Source organism: Solanum stenotomum, chromosome 3, assembly GCF_019186545.1.
Source record: "Solanum stenotomum isolate F172 chromosome 3, ASM1918654v1, whole genome shotgun sequence".
Classification (NCBI taxonomy): Eukaryota; Viridiplantae; Streptophyta; class Magnoliopsida; order Solanales; family Solanaceae; genus Solanum; species Solanum stenotomum.
This window is the reverse complement of record NC_064284.1, coordinates 5,775,691-5,794,742: the sequence shown is the minus strand read 5'-3', so window position 1 is coordinate 5,794,742 and position 19,052 is coordinate 5,775,691. Positions and strand designations below refer to the sequence as shown.

General features: G+C 29.6%; 2 protein-coding genes across 2 annotated transcripts; both read right to left on the bottom strand.

The window, feature by feature from the left end:
• Positions 1-2,691: 2,691 nt before the first annotated feature.
• LOC125860013 (probable N-acetyltransferase HLS1) lies at positions 2,692-4,763 on the bottom strand. The gene is made up of 3 exons (XM_049539901.1): positions 4,513-4,763; positions 4,257-4,405; positions 2,692-3,763 (listed from the first exon to the last, which is right to left on the bottom strand). Exons 1-3 carry the CDS (start codon positions 4,735-4,737, stop codon positions 2,908-2,910), a joined length of 1,230 nt encoding a protein of 409 aa, XP_049395858.1. The 5' UTR covers positions 4,738-4,763; the 3' UTR covers positions 2,692-2,907.
• An 8,885-nt stretch (positions 4,764-13,648) lies between these two features.
• LOC125860012 (photosynthetic NDH subunit of subcomplex B 1, chloroplastic) lies at positions 13,649-16,551 on the bottom strand. Its single transcript, XM_049539900.1, has 6 exons — positions 15,916-16,551; positions 15,049-15,239; positions 14,669-14,926; positions 14,420-14,525; positions 14,086-14,171; positions 13,649-13,989 (listed from the first exon to the last, which is right to left on the bottom strand). The coding sequence occupies exons 1-6, from the start codon at positions 16,513-16,515 to the stop codon at positions 13,824-13,826; spliced, it is 1,407 nt and encodes a 468-aa protein (XP_049395857.1). The 5' UTR covers positions 16,516-16,551; the 3' UTR covers positions 13,649-13,823.
• Positions 16,552-19,052: the final 2,501 nt, after the last annotated feature.

Below are 19,052 nucleotides of genomic sequence, written 5' to 3'. Positions count from 1 at the left end.
TGTTCTGTGTCTTAGATTTTTCTTATACTATGTCGTGGGTTTTTTCTTTTTTTCTTAAGGAGAGGATAAAACATTTATTACAATTTTTATTTTTATTTATCTTCTAGAATAAAGAATTTAAAATCTACCATAATTATTGGAGTTTTGAAAACAACAAACTTAGAGGGTGTTTGGATTGATTTAAAAAGTCAGTTTTTGATTTTGGAAAGTGTTTGATAAATATAAAAATAACTTAATAAGTCAAAAAATGACTTAAAATAATGTAGGAAATGTTTGGCAAGATTAAAAATAACTTAAAATAAGTTTAAAAAAATCAAAAGTAGGTCTCCCCTACTTTTTATTTTCTTGACTTAAAAGTTGTTTAAGTTCTACTTTTTATAATAATTTACATAAATATCATTGTGTTAAAAGTTAATTACATTATTTCCCTATGATTTTCCAAATTACAAGAATCCCTTAAAATTTATGGATTTCGGATACATCACTGGACTTTTGAATACATCAGCAGACATCCAGATACATAGGGGAGGGATGTATTAGAGAGGGTATAGGGCATCTGGATACATAGGAGAGAGATGTGTTAGAGAGGGGATAAATGTATCCGAGAGGGAAATGGTGTATCAAAAAGGAAAGGGATGTATTCGAGAGGAAGATATGGATGTATCAGCGAGGGGATTTTTAATTTTTTTTAAATATTAAAATTTTAAAGATTATAGTAAAATAAGATATGTATTTAAGTACTTTTTTTCTTTTTATTTTTGAACGTAAAAGCTATACTTCTCTAAGTCAATTCAAAGTGGGGAATAATACTACAATTTTAAAGAATAAAATTTGTGAGATACAACTATTTCTTCTTAAAGTGGGTGCGTCAGGCCCGGGCAGCAGTGCATTGATATTGACGATGCGCAAGAGCCAAAGTAGCAAGTTATCTTTAATTAATTAGGATAACGTGTTATAAGCAGTGGTTTCTAACATAATTTTTTTCATAATCGAGTTTACACTCAAAAATTTCTGATTAAAAATGGAAGGACATACCTAACTATCTTACCGCAATCCTGGGGAATGAGATCTTATTTGTTAACATGATATGATATATGTAATTTTTAAAAAATAACATTTCCGTAACACAATTTCATAGTATTTATTTAAGAGTATATGTAAAACTAATACTACGAAAAACTATAGACTAACAGAAAAGCCAAATATTTAGTCGTCATTTAGTGCGTCGCATTAAATTAATATTATAAATTCTGAGTATATATAAGTAGTTGATAATTAGCTAAGTAAGACTATCAACTGGCGTAAATCACATTTAAATAGTACTTATATAAATACATATTTCATATATATAATACCATGCACACTGTACAGTACGTGTATATGTATGAAATTTACGTTTCATATTATGCACTACTAAGTCCTAAGCATATCTATATTTTACATCACTAGATATTTATTACAATAACAATAATAAATTCAGTATAATTTTACATGTAGATTACATTGAAGAGGGATAGTATGTATGTAAATCTCACCCTTTTATCGTGATGATAGAAATATAAAGTATTTCTGATAGACTCTTAAACTTAACGTAGGAAAAGGTAAAAAAGAAAGAAATTGTAATAACATGAATAAGATAAACAAAGTGAACCAATTTATAACAATAGTAACATAAAAATAACTGATTAGAAAGTTGCATGATGAGTTAATTATAAGTAAGTGGGTAGAACGTGGTCGTCATTATTAATTGTAGATTAGTGCTAAATGGTTCAACAGTTGTTAAGCTAGAAAGCGTTTTAATTTGATGATTATATGCGATGATCAAATTAAAGTTCTAAAGCTAACGCGTGGCTAGATTCCTGCTGTCATTAGTATAATTTTGTTGTTTAATTAATTAATCCCAGCGCCGTTTGGTCTTTGCTCTTTCAGCCGAAAGTTTTAGAAATGCTAATCTCTCTTTAATTTGCATAAATATTGGGGAGGGGACCATTAGTTATTCCATATTATTCCCATCTTTTACTCCACAATTTAAACCATAAGATGAAAATAATTGATACTATAATTTGATCCCTCTTTTACTTAATTTTAATTTTGATTCTTGTGATATTTGACTAAAGGTATTTAGTTTTTAACTAGTTGGCTGTATGCGTGTTTTTTATCCTTTTATATAGAAAATATATCATGTTTAATAATATTATTTTAGAGTGATGTTAACAACATAAATTTATCACAATGAGTCATTAAATAGTTTGAGTAGTTATAATTCATTTGATTTTACGAGTAGAGAGATCAAAATTCAAAAGTCAAAGTCAGGGTCAGAGTCAGCTTGGTCAATTTATATATGATTAAAATTATTTTTGAACCCTTTTCCGCTAGTTCATCATTAGTTCTTTATATTTTGAACTCCTTGATAAAAAATTAGATTCCGCAACTATCAAAAGTGCACATTAATTTCAATTAATTAAAGTTTTTAAATATACTTAGTAATATGTCACAAGGGTCAATTTTAGAATTATCAATATCTTAAAAAGACTAAAAGCACAATTTTCCCTTACAAAGGAAAAAAAAGGCTTATTTTTAGTTACTCTATACATTTCAATTTATAGCACGTAATTTGACAGAATAAGGAATTTTGCGAAAAAAAGATATTTGACATTTTTTATCTGAAATATGTCATGAGATTTCCACGGATAAAGAAACATGTCATTCAGGATATTAAACTGAACAAATTAAAGCTAAACAATTTCTAAAGAGAACATTCTTTTTGAAATACACTAATGAGAAAATAGTATCATATAGCCGACCCCGAATTGTTTTGAAACTAAGGGGTAGTCATTGACGTTGTTGGTTGGAATATACAATTGCTCATTATATATAAGCTTATCTAAAACTCCATGCAAACCTAATTTAGAAGTCACGCGGATCAACGAAAATGACTGATGAAGAATTAGAAACTTGAGACTCCATCCAATTATCATCCTTAGATAATTCATTGACATCAAGTTTCTTCATACACCATAAGTCTCCCCATGAAAACTTGTTCCATCGCGGTATCGCCTCTTTAATAGGATCATCAAACCCAACTTCAGACACCAACAGACGACACTCTTTATCATTTCTCCCCATATTATGCGCGAACGCGTAAAGTGATTTCATAAGCCTTGGACCATCTTTACCTTCCATATGAATTCCATACAACAAATAAAACCCAAACATTTTAAAAATATTAGGTATCGATGGAACCCTTAACCATGGCATCCATGAATCCAAAACCCTAGTCCCTAGACAACAAGCGTATTTTAGCGACGATACGCCTCTTACTTGTAACTTATAAACTTCCTTAGTGTTCCACACACTTAGTATAGCAAAAGTTGTTGGAAAAGATCCACTTTTTGGATCCCAATTTAAGAGTGTTTTCTTTGGTACAGCCATGAAAGTACCTAAATTAAGCTTGTTGTCTAGTATATGATCAATATCTTTAGGGAAAAACTCCGAATTCGCAAAAATACGTCGATAGAATGATTCAGAGAGTTGTGGTGAAACTCGCACGATAGCAATGTCGGATGCAACCGGCTTATAATGAGCATGAACTGGTTGAACTAACACGGAAGGAGTACGAAATTTCACGTAATTACATTTCGATATGAATAATTTTATCGATCCTTCGTTGCTACTATCCGTAGCCATATAAGCATATTTTGCTCCATTGATTTTGCTCCATTCTTCTAAGTTTTCAACTAGTTTTGTTCCAATGCCAAGCCTCCTAAATTTTGAAAATATAACCAAAAAAAGAAATAATCAATATATTCGAATATACTATAGTTTAGAAAAAAAGGTGTGATGGAAAATAAAACATGTCAAGACGACGACTTTGTATATATAATTAATTAAAGTCTAAAAAAGTAGGAGACATTTTTTTTTGCATTGTTCTAGTCATTTTGGGAGTCTCCCATTGATGTTTGTAAAGGTAAATTAAAGGTACTTTAATTTGGCCCATGCATATTTAACTTATTCAAACATGAATATGTTCTGATAACGACATAATTTCTCATAAAATACTGTTAAAAGAGCATCATTTTTGCGTAGATTATGAACTAAATTGGATATATAGTTGGAAAGCATATCATTTGCCATTGTGTTTTCACATTTATATGTGCGATCCTTAAGATTTATAGTATAGATTCTAATATTCCAACGATATTTGAGTGACCTAATAGTATAAATAATATTTTACTTTGACTGACGATGATTCGTACCTGTGGTGCGATGAAACACGCAGACCAAGAACATAAGCAATTTTTACATAAACTGGACATGGAGTTGAGCCGTTGTTTCCTCTAGTCACAGTCTTTATACAACCTCGAATTACCCCAACAATATCTCCATCGTTGCCATATTCAGCTACCTGAATTGTAATAAGTCACTTTATGTAAGGGGAAATTAAAATTTCGTATTACTCTGAATCATGCATAACACATAACATAAATTGAAACAGAAGAAATAGTTACGTACCAACATAACATGTAAGGGGAGATTGCGAATACGACTAATGGGGTCACCCATGAGGTCAGTAAACAACGATGGTTGCCCTCGTTGTCCAAAATCACACTGTCCTTCCAATTCTTCCACAGCCAACTTGTCCTTCTCTTCATCATATTGTCTTACAACAATTTCTTCAGTTTTTTTATTGGTATTATCATAAGTTGATAAATTCTCTTCTGAGATATTAAGAGACATTCACCTAATATAGAGTGAAGAATGTTTGTGTTTATCTATTGATTGAGCTGCTAATAAAATTTGATCTTATATCATCCTATATATATATACACCTAAAGCTTGTACTATACTTTGGTCCTTTAATTATTTCATGTTAATTAAAGTAAGTGGGACCTACTAACTGATGACATGGCAACATCACCGGTTTTTGTGGACCTTTTTTCTTCTATATTGTTGTTGATAAATTCTTTGGGAATTTGTTTAGACTAAAGTAGCGTTTGATCCTAGATTTTGCATCAAATTCTAAAAGTTTATCTGTAAGTGTTTGTTTGACGAATATAGATATCGCATCAGATTTTAAAATGTTATTTTCAAATATCTGTTTGACTAAAGATTTTGGATCAGATTTTGTAAATCGCCTTAAAAAAGTTTTCAAGAGCCAAACTAGAGCTAAATATATTATACTAGTTGATTCATATTTTAAAAGATTAATTAATAATATATTCTTCTTAATGCTAAAGGTAAAGAGGTGCATGTATCTATACTAATAGCTAATACTTTAATATCCAATTGATGGTGATTGTTATTGTTAAGCTAGTGAATTGTGTTCCAATAATTGTTTCTCCATGAGATTGTCATCTTGCGCTTCATGCATGATGGTGGCAATCAGTATGGTTAGAGTCCCACATTGATATATCGGATTTGATCATTTTGAACAAGCGTCTTACTTTTCAAACTAGATTTTAAGGTTAAGTTAAATTCAATATCTTTTGTTTTCCTATCATAATATATATTAAGTTAAAAATATCGGATTTCAGTTAGATTCAAGTTTCAGTTCTTATCAAACGTGATAGAATATGAGATCTTTCAGTCCTTAGTTAAAGATGTCTGATTCGAATGATAAAGCATTTTTGATAAAGAATACACTTTCATTAATTCCAAGTTTTGGAAGGATGATTCGTTATGAAGAAATTCAGATTCATATCTTTGATTGTACCTTCATTTGTTAAGTAATCATAAAATAAATATTTTAAAGTTAATTAAGGAAGAAGGGAATAGCATGAGAGAAAAGCAAGGAGGAAAAGGGAAAGGGGTACCACTAATTATGATTAATTTAAATAAAACAATGGTTAATTAAGTTAAAAAGTTATTGTTAGTTCTAGGATGTACCTTCTAATTGGATGTGGAGATAAAAGTAGTTTCTTGGATCAATAATTGGGTTGGGTTGGTGAGAATCGTGGCCAAATAGAGAGGGGTTTATTGGCTAACATGTGGAGGGGGGCTTATTAGGTGATAATTAATTCACTTGATATTTAATTTATAATTAATCCATTTGCACTTGCCCTTTGCTTTTGTGCCCAAAAATAATGGCTGATGACATGAAGAAAAGGAGACAAGTGTTGGATAATGGATGAGAACGCACCACCCTCTCTTTTTCTTTTTTTTTAAAGAAAATATTTAATATTTAAAATTTATCGATATCGATTAGTTTAGAGATGCATCACATGATACAACATTATAACTCATTTAAAGAGAAGTGCTTTTTATTAGAATAGTACTAATATTCTTCTATTTTCAACACTCAAATCTACTCATTTAAGGGAAAGAACTTTTTGTTAGACTAATTACATTCTCTTTATTTTCCATAGTCGAAAATGAACCCTAATTTAATCATGAAGATGGAGTAATTTTGTCTATCAGTTGATTCAGATTTGCATCATATGACAATGACTTGATTCATTTAAGGAGAAGCGCTTCTTATTAGAATAATTCATTTCATTTTTAATACTCGAATTTAAACTTTCTGATTAAAGATATGGTATTGAAATATGGCAAAGCCAAAATTTCAACTAATAAAGTTCTATATATACTAGAAAAGCAAGCATATGGAGAAAAGAAGCTAAACGAATCTAAAATCTACAAATCGATTAGTTTAGATTTGACTTTTCTAACGAAATACATCTCCTATAATTATACTCTTCATTTTCAAAATTCAAATTCAAAATCTTTTAACATTGTGGCGCATACCAATCTTTCTTTTTAATGTCCTATAAAATTATTGCTCCATGTGTCAAATCTTAAACTTTGGATTATTGATTGATAACCCGCCGCCTAGCTATAGAAAACAAAGATTTTCTCCACATGAAATCTGAACCTACATGGATTAGTAGCTAGGGTAGTTTACCAATATCGAGATCTTCCTTTTAATTGGATACTAATCTAATCTAACCCTAGTTAATAATCCTCCAACATTAATTATATATGTGATTAAGGCAAGTAACCTAAAAATAGAAGGCTATATATAAGTTTATAGCCTATAAACGATATCTAATTAATAAGTAAAGCTCTTTTCTTGATCTCATTAGGTATTTTTTAAAAAAACTAATCCTTCACGTTCGAACACGCCAAACAGTTAATAGGCCATGCATGCCTGATGGAGCATACTTATTTATGAATTAAAATTATATAAACTTTATATATAATGTAGAAATATTTTAATAATTAGGTTGCTTATTAAGTAATCATAGGTTATTTTTTTATTAAGTATTATTAATTGGTAATGTGGTAAAGTTAGTAATTAAAGTGCTATCACATATTAAACTTCTCTGCTTGTATTAAAATAAATCTTTATGTACACTTATTAAAATGAATTTTAATTATATATATTGATAATGTACGTAAAGATTTTCGATATGTGATCACATAGTTACTTTTTACCACATCATCAATTACAATAACATATCCAGTGAAATTCACAAGTTGAGTTTGGAGAGGGTAGAATGTACACAGACCTTACCACTACCTCGTGGAGATAGAGAAGTTATTTTTAAAAGGCCTTCGGTTCAAGTGCAGCAACTCTAGGTACAAAGGAGAGTGAATAAAATATAACAGGTAACAGGACCACAACACCAATTAATAATACTTAATAAAAATTAACCTATGATATTACTTAGGGAAAATGGTCTGAAAAATACTTCAACTTTTGCTGAAATTACTGTTACGATACCAAACTTTATGGAGGACCTTTTACCCCTCTGCACTATTTAATAGTGTATTTTAAATGTATATATGTGCCCACGTGGACACATTATTATTTATAATGATGCAATATTTATGATGTCCACGTGGACACATATACACCTTTAAAATACACTATTAAATAGTGCAGGGGTAAAAGGTCCTTTCCAAAGTTCGATATTGTTACAGCAATTTCGGTCAAAGTTCAGATATATTTCAAACATTTTCCCCTATTACTTAACAAGTAACCTAGTTACGTTATTTAAATATTTCTACATTATAAGTGCATATAATTTTAATTGTAAGTGTTCATTAATAATGCAAAGATAACTAGTAGAAGGAAAATTAAAGAGAAGACAAGATGGACCTATTTTTACTTTTAGCAAATATATTAAGTAGCACATAGAAATTAACCAGGATAAGAACTCAAAGTTATAGTAAATAAATAAATAAAGCAGATGCTGAATTAAAATATTAGAAAGAGTATATATTATGCACGTGATGATGAGGATAATAGGTCTAGGTCCTATATATTCCATTTTTTTCAAAAAAATAAAATAAAAAAATGATGATATAATTAATACCTGTATACTATTGCTTAATTCTAAATTAAGTTTTACCTTATCTTAAAAGCATGTTCTAAGTTAAATGCATATATCTCATAATAACCATTTGTCTGAAATTGATTCTCTAAACAATGAGAAGAAAAAAGTTGGAATTTCTAATTAATGAACAATTTTTTTGAAAGACAGGATCAAGAAATGATATGATAAGGTAAAATATACAAAATATTCATTAGCATTAAAGCATATTCTTTTTCAATGTATTTCTAATGTTCAAAGGAGAATATATGTTGGGAAGCTTTGATTAATTTGTGTGGTATATATGATTAATTAAAACGTAATCTTGTTCTTAATTACTTTCCCAGATTTCTTCTAATTTCATCCTTTTCTGTAATGTCCAAGTTAGGTCATAGGTACAACTTGTGACTTTAATTTAATTAATTAATTTATATTATATAGTTGAATATGAATTAATTCCATACTATGACCTCATTGCCTTGGTCTTAATTTATAATAAAATGCTTATGGTGGCTGAATCTTATCATTGTAGTAAAGTAACAAAGCTACTTTTTTCATATTAACTATTAAGATTATTGAATCATGTTTTGAAATATTGCTTAAAGAATAAAAATGGGAACAGAGAATATGTGCGATCCCGTTCATATTGTCCGTCCCTAATAAACAGTCTCTTTTGTGCTACCTTTTTCATAGAGTACAAATCTTATTTAAAATAAAAATAAAATTTCATATTCAATTAATGGTAAAAAAATTTAATAATTTGACTCTTAAAATTCTAACGTTAGGACAAAGCGAGTAGATCATAATTTTAAAAAATGATTTTCCCTTTTGGACTTTTCCTATCTTGCTCAAGGAGTTATTGAGTTTTCATTCAGTATAATAATGCTACTAATAGAACAACAAAAGAAATAATTAAAAGTTCAAGCCCTTTAATTTGTTATTAGCCACTTCACCTTTTTTAAGTCCTAATCATGGTTTGTAACCTTTTCTTTAATATCTTTTTACAAGCGTTTTCTATTAATTTTTTTATTTTTATATACTATAATTATTTAGAAGAGAGTTTTGGAGTAATAATAAAGTTTTTTTTTGTATATAGGTCATCATTCGAGCTTTGGAAGTAGCATGTCATTAATATATGTATTAAGGTAGATTATCTACATCACACCCCTTATGATACGGCCCTCATGTGCATCGTAGTTTTTAAAAATATACTATGGTTACTTAGTCCCAACGTATGATAATGATTTATGGATAGTACTATCTCACGATGTTTTTGTTTTGTTTATTTTTGGTTACTTATTCTCAACGGATGATAATGATTGAAATTTGAAAGGTTAGCAAGTGTTTAATGATGTTTTGATTTTATTTATTATTTATTTCCTGTATGTCTTGCTTTTCTATCAAAAGTTGATCCCACTTGCAAATTTTAGCTTGATGATAAATAAAAGTAGTGACTTGCTGACACTAAACTTTACAAGATTATTCCAATTTCATGTAATATAAATATTTCATTCATGGAATAAAACAACTTTATTTGATTTTGTTGTTTAGTATCCTTTCATCAAAAATTAAGATTTTTCTTACTTTTACTAGCAAGTACTTATGAGTAGAGTTTCTATATTGCATCTAGATCAATTTCCACTTTTCCTTTAATTATCCAATACTCCATCTAATATCATAATTGGTTTGATAAAATCAGATTCACGCCACGTAAGATTCATTAAAAGATGATCAAACTCACCTAATAAGAATTTTCCATATCCAAAATATGAGCTCAAGATTTTTAATTAAGAGCGGAGGAATCTCATTGGATTCATGATTTTTTCGCGGTGCACGTCCCTTCCCTTTTATCTTTATTTTTTTTAACAAAAAAAAAAGTAGTATAAGTGAGAAGTGAGAACAGTACAAAAATTAAAGGGAAAATAACGCAGTTAAGCAAACTTATACTACTTAATTACTCATCATAACTATAGTTTGCTATAATAACCACTCGCGACTAACATTATACATTAATTACGTGGGCAGACTTCGAGTTTGTATTATTAGCCACGTTTGTATATGTATAATTCGTCAGAATATTCAAATACATATGTATAATAGACAATTATCTAACCGATATGCATATACAATTCACCTCTCTCCCACTCTCTGCCCTCTCTTGCTCGCCTCTCTCCTCCCTCGTGAAAATTTCATATATGACATTTATTAGACTAATATTTTCAAGTTATAGCAGTAGAATAAAACTTTCAAGTTGTAACAATAAAAAATTTCAGGTTGTAACATTTTATTAAATAAAAAAATATTTTTTAATTAATTGTAAAAATCTGTTTTGAAAAAAATAAAAAGGATAAAAAATCAATTTTGAAAAAAATAAAAAAATAAAAAAGGAATATAATTCAATTTTGAAGAAAAAAAAAGAAAAAAAAAACAGAAATAGGTGTATTAATAAAATTTGAATTGATTGATGATAATTATTAATTAGCATAAATTTAGGAGATTCAAACTAATTAGGAATATTTAGTTTCCTTAATTCACTCTAATCTGTTAAAATTAATTAAAAAATCGGATTTTATCCATTTTCTTCTATGTTACTCTCTCTTTATTTTTTTTTCAGAATTGTTGTCACTGACGAGTAAATCAAGTTTATTTTTTGTTTGAAAAATCTTTATTTTGTTGTGATGGACGACTACTTATCTATATTAATTAAACATGGTGGTAGATGGGATCCTTCAGGTTGAATAAATGTTGGTATGAATAATTGGGTGTCAACTATATATAGTTTGGATACCAATTATATGGTGTTCATTGTGATCTCCAATTAAATATCAAAACTAAATTGTTTATGTATCCAATTGTTATGTAATTTGTATATAACTGATATCAAAAATTTGTATCCAATTGATATGCAATCTGTATATAACTAGTATCCTGAAATTATGAGAGTCGATCTGTAATTCATATGTAGTTGATAACTGACTTGAAGAAAACAGTGCATATTCTATATCATTCAATACTTAAAACTGTATCAAAAACAAAATATATATCGTTCAAAAGTTAAAAAAACATGAAATACTAAAGAGTCTAAGCTGCAATCAACTATCTCAAATTTGATCTCCGTAGTCTTGGTGTAGGATAATTGTTGGTATCTAGAGCATGTTCTTTTGCTATGCGGGATCCATCAAATTTGCTAGCAACAGTCCCAATTACTTCACTCTCACTGATCGCACCATCATCATTCTTTGATTTTCCGCATTGTCATCAACCTAGTTGGAGAAATTGAAAAAGAAACCTTCTTATTATAAAAAATAGGTATTATAAGAAAATACCAATTTCATACCAACATTAGTCATANAGAATTTTGAATCCCAAAATTTTCGACAATCTTGAATCAAAATCGAAAGGATATTCGATGAACTTGAAGATTCACAAAAGAAATCATTTGTCCAACAACAATTTCATCACTTTTGTATCCTTCATAACTCACCTCGCTTATCCAAAATTTTGACAAAAGTTTTTATGAAACAGAGAGAACGATGAACAAGAAGAATAAATTTAATTTTTGAATTTTTGGTTAGTTACACTATAGGATTTTGAATTCTTGACAATAATTTGAAATGGAATAAAATAATTTATGGGATCTTAATTTGATTTTCAACTCTTTTTTCCCCCCCTTAATTAGTGTAACAAACGGATACTATGAGATCTTAATTTGATTTTTCAGTTTTTTTCCCTAAATAAGTGCAACAGATTGATATACATAATGTATCCGGATCCTTAATTATGTATCCAAAATGCCTAAAAAATATGAGATTTATGTAATTATAAAAATAATAGGGATAGAAGGTAATTTATGTTTTACATTATGGTATTTATGTAAGTTATTCTAAAAATAATACACAACTTAAGTCAGCTTTCATACCAACAATAAATTAATTTCATACCAATGTTAAAATACATTTCATACCATATTCATAAATCGTATATTAAGTCAGCTTTCATACCAATATTATTCATGTTTCATGCCAGTTTAGTAGACAAAATGAGAATAATTTGAAAAAAAAAATAGATTTCCTCTTAACTGTGTACCAACTTCATACCAAATTTAAACAAGTTTCACACCAAATATAAGTAATGCATCATACCATTTTTATACCAAATTTTATACCAAACATGTCATCATTAGACAAAATTCATACCATATTCATAAATCGTATATTAAGTCAGCTTTCATACCAATAATATGCATAATATAACAATTTTAACAAAAAAAATCTACTAAATTGATTTAACCATATCCCATGTAGTAAAAAACCCAATTAACTTTTGGAGGACACAACACACACTCAACAGTATTTTCCAAGAGTCCAAACAATATAAGGTTTCAAGAACATCTTTACCTCCTATAATAAACTTCAATCTACACTACACATGGCCATAAATCTCCCAAAAACATTAGCAAAATCAATAAAAATTTGATTTTTGACCATTCCCCACGTAGTAAGAACTCAAATAAGCAAAACCCAGAAAGGATCAACCTCAAAACACCTCTGATTCACCTCCATGAAAATGGTAAAATAAACTTTCTTGCAATACAATTATCAAACGGGGTTTCTCCAAAATACTAAAATTATTGAAAATTACAACTTAGAGATCTGCCCTTTTATTTTAATTATATGGAGAATATATTTCTCCTAATCAGTTTTTAGATGTTGAAAAATCGGCTTCAATGGAGTATGGATGAAAGAGATGAAAGATGAATTTCTATTTTTTTTTAACGTGGAATTGACTTGGGGTGAGGGATTTAGGTGGGGTGTGGGAGTGTGACTTGTAACTATAAAAAAGGAACAGTAATCAATGTAAATCCTTATAATAGTGTAAGAGATAATTATGGGATATTCTTTATTTAAATAATTTAATAATAATATAAAATTATAAAAAAAAATTACTTATTTAATTAATTTATAAATAATTAGTGATATGTTATAACCCGTATAAAATTGTTATAAGCAATAATTTTTTAAAAGTAGATTTAAAACCTGTAATATTGACTCTTTAATGTGTATATGGGGTGGTTTTTCCATATTATGTCCTCTATTTTTGTGGGATTTTATTTTAACAAGGCTTATGTATATTTACTGTTGTTTGCACTTTGCACATACAATACAAAATCGTGATTTGAAATCAGATTGATTTGAAGTTGAAATTTCCTTTAAACATGTAATTTAATTTTTTTAAGTTGTAGTATTTTTTTCTCTAAAACATGAAAATCCTACAAATTGTGATTCTTTATTCTTAAACAATCCTTCCAACTTCATAAACAAGATATCAAAATATCCTAAAACGCCATATTGATAAATAACATATCTCCATATTCCTTTGTTGTTGAGATAAAAAAAAGAACGAAAATATCTTTCCGCTTCTATTAATTACAATTGAGAAGAAAGTGGAATAGTAACAATTACAGGAGTACTTAATTACTATATGGAAGAGAACTGGAAGATGTAATATTTAGAAGATTGCTAGGGGCATGGTGAAAATTTGAACAGCACTCTTCACAGCTTCAACATCAATATCAACCAATTTTCCAGTCTTAGATGAAATAGTTGCACATTTCTTTGCTTCTGCATTGGGAACGAAACTTCTGGCCTTATCCTCAGAGCAGAATAGCCCAATACTGTACAGACAAAACCAAGATATATCAACCTCCCCCACAAAGACAGCAAAAGGTGCAAAAAATTCTGCGTTTACAGCTTGTAGTACATGACGTTACCTTGGTTTTCCACGTGCGTGAGCAAGTTGTATGGCAGCTGTATTTGTAGCTATCACTCCAGCAGAGTCATCAACAAGAGCAGCAAGCTAAGACAGAAATTTGTGAGGACTGTTAGTTTTCTAATGCTCATCCGCGGTATAAAGACTATAGTTAAAGCTGTCACTAACATGCAACAGAAGCAGACTATTTCATTTGATTATACCCTCCTTGTCTATAAGGTAAATTGTTGCCATTATATCTCTGACTCCAACCAACTTCTTTGTTTATGGTTATTCAACTAAACACTGGTTGATCATCGGTCATTGATATTGTGAAAATGGTTGAGAAAACAAACCTGTCCAGGGGTGGTTATGAACACTATACTAGCATCATAACCAACTGCATCTTCCACATTTTCTCTTTCTTTTTCATGCGGAATGACAAAAACTGGCTTCACTCCCCTGATCAAATAATAGTTTACAATCCATTAGTATATCTCTCAAATTTTCTTGCATTTGATGAAAAAGACTAATCAGCTAATTCGAGAACTAAAAATGACCATGTAGTCCTTTTTCCAACAAAGAATAAAATACTGACATTATACCTTATCTCCTTTGCTATCTCAGCCCATATCTCAATTGGGAGCAAGCTATCAGTATCACCCCTTGACTGCATAGAAGCTTTTGAATCTGATTTAATCCCATGAATCACAATATATTTGCCTTTCTGTGCACCAACATTCTTATATTTTGCCTCCACAACCTCCCTAACCTTTCTTGAGATTGATACTTTAAGTGGAGGTAAAGGTTGTCGTGGTACTTTACGAGCTGGTCTGCCCAACCAATCAATCATCTGACGGTACCTATTTCAAAAAAGTGTATGTAAACATGTGATACAAGCTTTGACGAAGTACAACTGTTGCACTTTTCAAACTCCCTATTCAGTTGTCAAAAAATGAAGTTATTAGTTGGAACATCTACTTACATATGATATCCGCCCTCGGAAAGGTTCATGCTTTCTGGTGTAAAAGTTTCTGACAGAAACAATCCTGCTCCTGCAGAATTCACATTTGGGTAAATGTAGCTAACTCTGTCACGAGCAGTCGACATAAACAAAAATACTGCATGTCCAATCCCTGCCAGTTTGGTTGACAGGATCATATCATAGTACCTACTCTGCAATAAACCATGCATTAGAGCAAATAACTTAGCCAAAAAAATGACTAGAACTCTCTATTAATAATGCAGGGATCAAAAATTTTAATCTCCATCTGACTAAACAAGGCTATTAATATCTTGAAACTAATGTAAGCAATTCTTTTCCAAGTGTGATCTGCTCAACTTTAGAATTATCTGCAAGCATATGTAGTTAGTTATACTATTTTATCAAAAATTCACCACACTATGGATGTTAGGTTCGGAGAGCAGTCAATATGTGAATATATCGAGATTCGAGAGCACAGCACCTGCAGTTAGACTAGGACCATCGAGGTCGCTTAGCTACACAATAAGGGAACAAATTTAAGTTCTATCCACTGACGAAGTAATATATATTTACACAATCAGGTTACTCATTAAGATAATCATAATTAAATCTTCGTACCTAACCAAGTGTCCTTATAATGTTTGATGTTTTCTCTAATTTTAAGATGCAACATGCTTACATTACATATATACATTAAGACACAACAAGAATCAGACTTGGAATGAAAAAACTTGTTGCTCGAACTCTTCAAAAATGTTAGATTAATGTGTGTCGGATACTTCCAAAAGTAAAATTGACATTTTTGAAGAGTCCAAGCAACGTAGATTTAAACAATGATCTGTTGATGTTAATGGAACGGCATCAAACCTTAAGAATTCCAACCATATCAGTATACTCAGCTGGTTCAGGAAAATCATCATCCAGATCATATGCATTAGCCCACCTCACATTTTTATTCATCTCACATGTCTGTTTTCCCCTGGCTGTTGCAAGTATATCCACTTGAACACCAGGGTACCTATCCTTAATCATCTGAATTGCTGGAAAAAACAGCAAATTCTCATAAACCCCACCATCAATAACACAACAACATCTCCTAACATCACCTCTAATTTTCAAACCCAATGAAGCAATTTCAACAGAGTATCCCATTGGGAATTTGAGGAATCCATATGGGTTATCAGGATTATCAGGTGGCCTTGGATCTTCATCTTGTTTGCCTTCAGAAAAAAGTGAACCATACTCCATTTCAGGATCATCACCATAGTCAAAAGGGTCAAGCCATGGATTTTTTTTCTTGGCATTGGGGCAAAAAATCCCTGATTTTCTGGCGGAAAAAGATGGATTGTTGTTCAAGAAAGGTACATTTGTGACATGGGTTATAGGAAAATAAGGTGAATTAGTAAAAAAAGGTGAAATGGAGTTAGGTAGTAGAGTAGTAGTGGCAGCCATTTTTGAGTGTATCATAAAATTCTGCAACTTTTTTGGGGATAGCTAAAAACTATAGCACGTTGGATTTGAATGTGTGAAGGTTGTTAGATAAGTAGGTCCCAGTGTTGTCACTTTGTTCCTGCCTTGTCTTTTACGACTATTTTGTTTGTCTCAATTTATGTGATACATTTTTTTAGTTAATATTTCATTCATTAAATTAAATAAAATCATATAAATTGAGATGATGGAATACTAATTTTTTGCTTTTTTTAATCAATCGAGTGTCTAATATCCATATTGACAACCTAATTAATTTGGAACTGTGCTGCATAAATTTCGATTAAAGAGAAAACACTCTTTACTAAGATTTTTCTCATACCCTGAACTGGTTGAAGAGTCCCACATCGGAAGAAAAAGGAGTGGTCTCCTTAAATGGCTTGGAGCCTTGGACAATGTTGTTGAATTAGCTTTTGGATTGAGTTAGATCCAAGATCAAAAAGGATCTATCTCAATTAGTATTCTTCATGATGAGCCCCTAAATCAAATTGCACATGTACTAGATATCCAGTCCTGGATGTGAAATAGGGTGTTGAAGAATCTCACATCGAATGGAAAAGGCACATGGGTGGTCCCATTAATATGGGTCGGGCAATCCTTCCTACAAATATAAGTCTAGATATGTTTTAAGATGAAAAGATCATATCAAGGTGTGTGCATCGGTCGGTTCGGTTTATCGGTTTTCAGTTTTTAAATATGCTAAATCAATAACGAACCAATAAGATAATTTTTTATCGGTTTTAGTCCTTAACGGTTCGGTTTTCAGTTTAACCAATAAGAATATGCTTATAAAACAAATATATGACTTTTCTAATAAATTTGACACGACAAGTCAATAATGTAACTTTACAAAAACTCATAAAATAGAAATGATAATAACAAACATGAAAAGAACTATACATATGTAACACAAAGAGAAATAAAGAGGAATATGATTTTTACTTTAGGTTTTGACGATTTGTATAATGTAAAGTTGTAAACTCAAAGTCACAGCGAAGTATGAATTGATAGCTAAATGACAAAGACACAACTATTAAGATATTGAGATTAATATTTATTAATATGTATGTATATGTAAAAGTATTAAATTATTATAGTCTTAACTCTTAATGGGTTATCGGTTTACCCAATAACCCAATATTGAAAACCAATACCAAACCGATAACCCGATAATTTTTTTTTTTATAAAACCATTAACAAACCGTTAATCCAATAACCCAATACCAATAAACCAATAACACTTTTTTCGGTTCAGTTTTTGCACACCCCTAATCATATCTATATTATCGAAATTGTGATTTTACTACTTGTGTTAGCTAAAATACAAAGTGCTAGCAAATAACAATGCTATATTGCTGCTCCATCAATCATAGGGAGAATCAGGTACAGTTTTCCTATAAAAGATTGCTTAATATGCAATCAAGGAGAAAACAAGATGCATGAAAAGGAAAGGAACTCTACAAAATTGTGTACCAATTATGTCAAAAAAGTAAGATGATAAACAGAGTCAATGATGAGATCAAAAGGAAAAAAAAGAAGATTATATACAGAAAAAAAGATAATGAGATCATAAAAGGAAAAAAGTAAATTATTAGGCTTTGTTTTATTCACTAAACTAGCTTGGATATGTCACTGATATTTTTGACTTATAAGGTAACCTCTTTTATAAAGCAGGCTACACTTTTTTTTTTATGATCTTTAATTAAAATATGTGAAGATGTTCATGAAACTAAAATTGTACTTAAAAATCCATTTATTAATCTAAAATAATAATAGTCTAGTTTAGAAAATAACCGATTGAATCGTACCATTAACACCCCCAATCCCAATATACTCAACAAAAAAAAATAACAAATAAAACTTTAAATTTCTAAATTTTGCGTAGAAAAAATAGATGTAGATGCCACTCCACAATCAAGTACCCATCACAATTCACAAATTGAAAAGCTATCTTCAATTTCCACATTAATGGATGAACAATAATTAAGCTCTATAATTAGATTCGTGCTTATCCTTAATTAATTAAATTGTGTTTTAAGTTGGCAATTAATTCCCCTTTTCCCATTTATTTTTTGATTTCCAAATTTGGTCCAATTATGTGTGTGTTTTCAATTATTAAAAAAGACATTTTAAGGGTTAGTAGGTAGCATATCCTTTTTTATTCTAAATTTCGTCAAATAAAATTTATATTATTCCAAAGTATATCATTTCAAAAAATAATAATATTCCCTTCAATCAAGTATAACAACACCTACTTCCAAAAAATAAAATACAAAGTAAATTGAGAAATAATAATTCATGGTGATTAATGAACATAAATAAAGTTTTTTTACTTGTTTATTTTAACAAGTTAAAAAAAAATCTCTTCATTCTAAAACAAACATCATCTTAAAAATTTAAAACTGAAATTTGTATGTTTTTCAAATTATATCTTATATGAAAAAAACTTTTTCTTATTTTCAAGAAAACACGTACTATTATAATAATTATAGTGTTCAATTCTTGTTTTTTTAAGG

Coding starts and splice junctions, on each gene's coding strand:
- LOC125860012 (XM_049539900.1), bottom strand. CDS start 16,515: ATGATACACTCAAAAATGGCTGCCACTACTACTCTACTACCTAACTCC. Junction 15,240..15,915: donor ATATGGTTGGAATTCTTAAG/GTTTGATGCCGT, acceptor GGTTTATTGCAG/AGTAGGTACTATGATATGAT. Junction 14,172..14,419: donor TCATAACCACCCCTGGACAG/GTTTGTTTTCTC, acceptor TTTCTGTCTTAG/CTTGCTGCTCTTGTTGATGA.
- LOC125860013 (XM_049539901.1), bottom strand. CDS start 4,737: ATGTCTCTTAATATCTCAGAAGAGAATTTATCAACTTATGATAATACC. Junction 4,406..4,512: donor TCCCCTTACATGTTATGTTG/GTACGTAACTAT, acceptor ATTACAATTCAG/GTAGCTGAATATGGCAACGA. Junction 3,764..4,256: donor CGTGTTTCATCGCACCACAG/GTACGAATCATC, acceptor TTCAAAATTTAG/GAGGCTTGGCATTGGAACAA.